The 5,864-nt window shown below is 36.2% G+C and overlaps 1 protein-coding gene across 1 annotated transcript in view; it reads right to left on the bottom strand.

Moving 5' to 3' along the window:
- Positions 1 to 5,864, bottom strand: part of LOC107684619 (E3 ubiquitin-protein ligase TRIP12-like) — a 46,995-nt gene that overhangs the window by 15,936 nt on the left and 25,195 nt on the right. Inside the window, 10 exon segments of the mRNA XM_016480917.1 lie at positions 680 to 833; positions 917 to 1,073; positions 1,293 to 1,410; positions 1,583 to 1,748; positions 3,095 to 3,163; positions 3,411 to 3,572; positions 3,823 to 3,915; positions 4,309 to 4,404; positions 4,589 to 4,624; positions 4,823 to 4,857. Coding sequence (XP_016336403.1) covers positions 680 to 833; positions 917 to 1,073; positions 1,293 to 1,410; positions 1,583 to 1,748; positions 3,095 to 3,163; positions 3,411 to 3,572; positions 3,823 to 3,915; positions 4,309 to 4,404; positions 4,589 to 4,624; positions 4,823 to 4,857 — 1,086 coding nt within the window.

Below are 5,864 nucleotides of genomic sequence, written 5' to 3'. Positions count from 1 at the left end.
ATACTGATAACCGTGATCATTTTGGTCACTATAATCGTGATAAGAAATTTTCATACCGTTACATCCCTATGCTAGATACATAATTTTCGCCATAATTTGCCATTTTGTATAAAAAACCATGACTTATGAATTGTGTAGATCATATTCAGAGTTGAGGGTGATCCAATTTGATATAATAAACATGCGCTCCAAAGAAGACACGCTGTGAAGTAGATCTTGTTCATCAAACTTTTATAATGTTTATATCAACCAATAACGTGACAAATGTTAATAGCTTATCTGCTTTTGATCATTCAATCTCTTATTTCAAAAGACAATTTCTTGTCTTTCGGAATTTCTTGTACATTATATATGTCATATTAAATAAAAATAAAGCATCAGTGTCAAAAGTGCCAAGCAGTTTTTTTTTTTGTGCATTTTAATTTATCTTAATAATTACAAGTCATTACTGGTCTAATAAAGTTCAGCACTATTTTACATTTTTCATTCATATTTATTTTAAAAATGACTGTTGATTACTTTTTTTCTGCCATATTTTCCGATTTTAGTTTTCGATATCTGAAAAAAATCCCTCAATTTGAAAAAAGATCTCTATTTGACAGCCACAAATGTGGTAAGGCAACATAATGTAGAAAATTTTTCCAGAATATTTAGTGTAGTATGAGTGTGGCATGTGCACCTGTAGTGGGGTTGGCCAGAGGGTTGGGTTTTCTCTGAATGGCACGGGCAGTGCCAGTGTCTTCATTTATCTGCTGCATAGAGTTGAAGTCGATTGTGTAGACACGGCCGAGTGTCGACAGACTTATCTCATCTTCTCCGTTCTGGTGTGCAGTCTGAAAAAAGTGAGCAATTAAGATCGAAAGGAGATTCTGAATCATTAGCACTTCTGAATGCCACGTTAACTACATCAACATACTTCAATGATGCGGCTGTCAATGCGGTTGTACGGGTGCCACAGGCCCCTATCATCTCTCCACTGCCAGATGGCACCCTCCGTGGTCTGGGCACTGCCTTTCTTTAGCATGGCATCAACCGCAAAGATGCCCTCTCTGGGCAGACATGGCATCAGCTCACTACAAGCAGAGAGATAAAAGAGTTATCAAACACACTCATTACGGTTTCCTCTGCTGAATTGTTAGCAAAGATGACAATTTTCATTTTGGAGTGAACTAATCCTTTATGCGTCATAATAATTCCTCCAATCTGAGTCTCCATTTACTCAGAGCATGTTAATCAGAGGTCACTGACAGAACCACACAAATCGAGGAGAGGTTTATTAAAACAATACACACCAGATGAGTGAGGTGAGTTCATAAAGCTCCTGGGGGCTTCTGGGAACAAGGTCAATCTGCTCTTGACAGCTCCCATTAGATGCTCCACAGAGCAGGAAACGCAGGGTCTCTGCTATATCTGAAAACACAAAACACACTCAGCCACTCAATAAACATTTACTTGGAGTTGTAAAACGGGCCACGAGTCGTTCATCTTGATATGTGAAAAAACAAACTGCTATTAAACACCACATTCAGTGTTGGGTGTTCATTTCTTAATATAAACTAATTAGTGCATGTGAGTGACTTACTCTGTTTCATGAGCTGCACGGCCAAGCATGGGCAGTTGGAGCACATGAGAGAGAACATGCGCACTACCATGATGAACATGCCGGAGCTGAGCACGGGTGGGGTGAGCACCAGCAGCTGCTGGATGTTGGTCAGCAGGTCCCGTGACGCCACCTGCTGTAACAGGTTCTGTGACACAATGACACACAGGGCAATGGTTAATGAGGTCATACTGAATGCACAAAAAAGTTTCGCATACCAGAGTAGGTACGGTCAATGCACAAACAAGTTCTTTTGACTCATTTGTTTAAAGTGATTTATAAAGCATTTGTAATTTTTAATTAAATTTTTTGAATTAATGGAATTCATTTTCCTAGTGCTTGTTTGATTCTCACCAAATTTAAAACACAGCTTAATCTAAATGCATATCTGCTAAATTTGATAACAGTCAACCATTCAGATTTCATGTTATAAGCTGATGAAATTTAATTTTAGAAAAAAGAAAATGTATACCCATTTTCAACTTGATTGCTCATATGGCTGCAGAGTTCAGACTTTGGGGTCAAAATGCGCAACAGTACACCAACTAATTAGCTTGCATCTCTGCAACACTTCAATGCATCCAAATTATTTTAATAAATACTTGCCAGCAAGGTCTCGAACTACTGTGAAAATTCATGGTATAGAATTTTGTGAAGATCAGAAGAACGGTCTAGCAGTTTGAAAAAATTAGGTTTTCCAGAAAATTGAAAATATATGGGAAAAAATTCATAGATATGAAATCTGAGATACACATTTTGTAGCATTTATCTCAGGAATTCTGAAATATTCTTTATGAGGAAACATGTATTTCTAATTACATAAAGAAAAAAACCCACATGCTGCTCATTTATATGAATCAGTTGATCTCTCACAAATTAAATTAAGGCTGCTAGCTAATAAATAATGGTGAGATATAGTAACAAACATTATCTGCTAAAACGCATGGAAACAAGAATGGAAAGCGGTTTGGAAAAAAAAAAGAAAAAAAAAGCAGGCAAGATGACTAAACATGACTAAAATAAAGCAGAGAAAAAGATCTGTGGCATTCCCTTTTGCCAAAAGCTTCAACACCTACAATTCGTTTTTGATTTTATCACCACCTTTCTGTACGTAGGTAGGAATATATAAAAAAAAGTGGATGTACAAACTGTAGTTTTAATGAAAGCCCCAGGTGACACAAAATAATGCATTCTGCTGACAAATAAACGTGGATATCTGGGTACAGGTAACATGGAGAAAGAATACACACTGTTCAATTAGTACATATGCTACCAACACTGTAACAATACAAAGCTAAAAAAACAAAAACAAATCTGCAAACTCATCCTTTTCGATTTTGATTGTGGACTCCTGAGAACAGTATGTGATAACTCATATTAAGTGACTTTTTTTTTATTGAAATTAACCATTTAAATAAGCCAATTTGTTCAAATTGATCAGACAAAGGTTTAAGGTTAATAAGATTTGCCGTGTTTGTGTGTATCATTTCTCACCTCCTCATGCTGAAAGTTGTCCACCAGCCTGGCAAAACAGAGACAAGTGCTTTCGACAGATTTTTTATCCTGTAAAACAGAATTCATAATAAAAATGCTGATTCATCTGAGTTAGAGTTGTGTTGATTTTATTGTTTACACCCAAAATCCAGCATCTGACTGTCAACCAGTTGTGATTCACACCAGCCACACTACGGTAAACATATTGCTTACGTCCTTGTGGGTGTTAATGTTTGTGTTACAGATCCAGACATGACATCAATTTGTCTGCTCTTATAAATGTGAATGAGATGTCTGCTGTGCTTCAGCTCATCACCTGGTGTGTGAGTCTCTGAGTGAGCAGGGGCAGAGAGTCAGCGACGAAGTGAAACTCATCTGGCGTGATGCTCTGGCAGCAATTAGCAGCGATGGCTAATGCGTTCCTCTGAGCATTGATGCTGAAGAACTCCAAGTACAGCAAACAGTCAGCTAGACCTCCCTACAGAGAAACAGTTTCAAAAAAACAGCACAGCCTTAGTGGATTGTCATTTTCTGTAATAAAATAAAATGGGCCCAACAGAACAGTTTCCACATTCAAAGCACATCTGTGTCCGCACTTCTACTCTATGTTAATGCTTGGAACTTTTTTGTGCTAATTCAATTATTACATTTAATTCAGTTTGACTGGTGTCTTATCATATTGATTGATCTAACATTTAACACGACACTCAGAAAGCATCAGTACTCACAGCCTGTAAGATGGCTTTGCTGTGCCTCCGTGACAACATCTCCAGGGCGGTCAAGGCTTGCTCTGCCACATCGATAAACTGTATTACCTGAAGCTGTGGACACAAGGGAAACATGGATTTGAGACAACACAAAGACACCTCTTTTAAAGATAACCTCTTTCATGATTGCTTAACTTCTTCACATGTGAAATGTCACACTCCCATCAAGTTGGCGAACACTGAATATGTAAATACAAGTGGTTATACGTGAATGTGGTTGTGATGTTATAACTTGTTTTGATGAGAAATTGTTTTTGTAACTTAGTTGGTTAAAAGTGACTGGGGTAAAATTTTGTATTTTGTAAAATTTTAAATTGTGACATTCAATGTCTATATTTATACTATTATTTCAATAGAAGAACCTGCTTTCCTTGATATAGCACCTTTAATTATGTCATCCACATAATTGGCAGCCAGGTCTCAAAGGAACAGTGAGGTGTCATTTACCTTTTCCAGGAAGACAGGGATGGCGTCTACCACCACAGCCGAGGAGCGCGGCAGAGCCTCCATCATGTAGGTGAGGGCGCGAGATGCATGATTCATCTGCAGGAAGGACACATGGGGTGAACAGTTGTTATGTTATTCTCTAATTTTAAGTGTAAAAATTGAATGCCTGTGAATAGATGGTTGAAATCATTGGCAGGTGATAGATTCACTGCAGTTTGCCTTGATCAGCTCACACAATTGTTCTGACTGTGCATGGACACACGCACCCATTTATACTCACAATATCAAAATTATGCTCAATCTGTAACAGTGTGATCTGCAAACAGAAGAGAATAGGATATGAGGGTAAGAACAGAAAGACAAGAGAGCATGCTTGACTCTAGAAGGAGGTTGTTTATCTCTCGGATTATGAATTTTAGAAAGAACAACCCAAGGTTTTTAAAACCCAATTTAAGGGTTTTTAAGATTTAAGACTTGCACAAATAAAATTAATACCATTTGGGTAGGTTAGGGCACTGTCTACTACAACATCCTGAAGAGGAAAATTACTTAAAAAAATAAAAATAAAAAAATAATAATCAATCATTTAAACAACTCAAATAATACAAGTTTTGACAAAACATTTAATTAAATAATCTATAAACTTTATATAATCAATTTCAGCCTATAAACCATTTTTTAAAAAAAGGGATGAGTCAAAATTAAAAATGATTATATTCATATTCATTTAAAATATACAGTTAACAACACTGTGTAGATTTTCACAAACAAAAATAGCAGACGGTTGAATAAAAAAATGCCAATGTGGCGCTTAATTTCATTTGCTGCTTGTTTTCTTTATAAAAAAAAAAACCTAACACTAGCTTTCTAATCTTTTTGTATTATGTTTTCTTTTCATTTATTATACAATTAACAAAAGCAAAAAAGACCTCTAACACTAGCTTGCTCTATTCTTTTTCTATTCTATCTGTTTTCTTTTTATTTATTATATTATTTAAAAAACCCTTGCTACATGTACTGCGTTAAGCTAACTGAGACTTGTTATAGCACTTGCATATCATTGCTCTTGTTGATTTTTATTGCTTCCATTGTCCTCATTTGTAAGTCGCTTTGGATAAAAGCGTCTGCTAAATGACTAAATGTAAATGTAATGTAAATGCTTAATACCCCTGTATACAAAGCATTACTAGAAGGGAAGCCAATAATTTGCAGGTATGATATAAACACCAGAAGGTAAACTGCCATAATTCATCAAAAGCAGACCATAAGTGATCGTTTGGCATAAATGCGCAGTGTTTATTGATTGCAAACTGCTCTGAAAACTGCAAGCCTGTAGAACGCACAAGAGCATAGCATTTTTTACTTTTTATGGCCTTAAATTAGATAAAAATAAAAGACTTAGGACTTTAAGGATCCTACAACTACTTTCTGGCATTATTATTTGGTGGATCATTTGAATAAGTTTTTCCTCCCTGAATAATAGGGCAGTTCTTGGACAGAATAAACTACAACCAGATGAATTCCAGGTGAATTTCCTGATGCAGGGAGAGTACTCA

This window comes from Sinocyclocheilus anshuiensis, unplaced genomic scaffold (genome assembly GCF_001515605.1).
Source record: "Sinocyclocheilus anshuiensis isolate Anshui unplaced genomic scaffold, SAMN03320099.WGS_v1.1 scaffold41, whole genome shotgun sequence".
Classification (NCBI taxonomy): Eukaryota; Metazoa; Chordata; class Actinopteri; order Cypriniformes; family Cyprinidae; genus Sinocyclocheilus; species Sinocyclocheilus anshuiensis.
The sequence above is the reverse complement of the archived record's forward strand: the minus strand, read 5'-3'. Positions and strand labels throughout refer to the sequence as shown.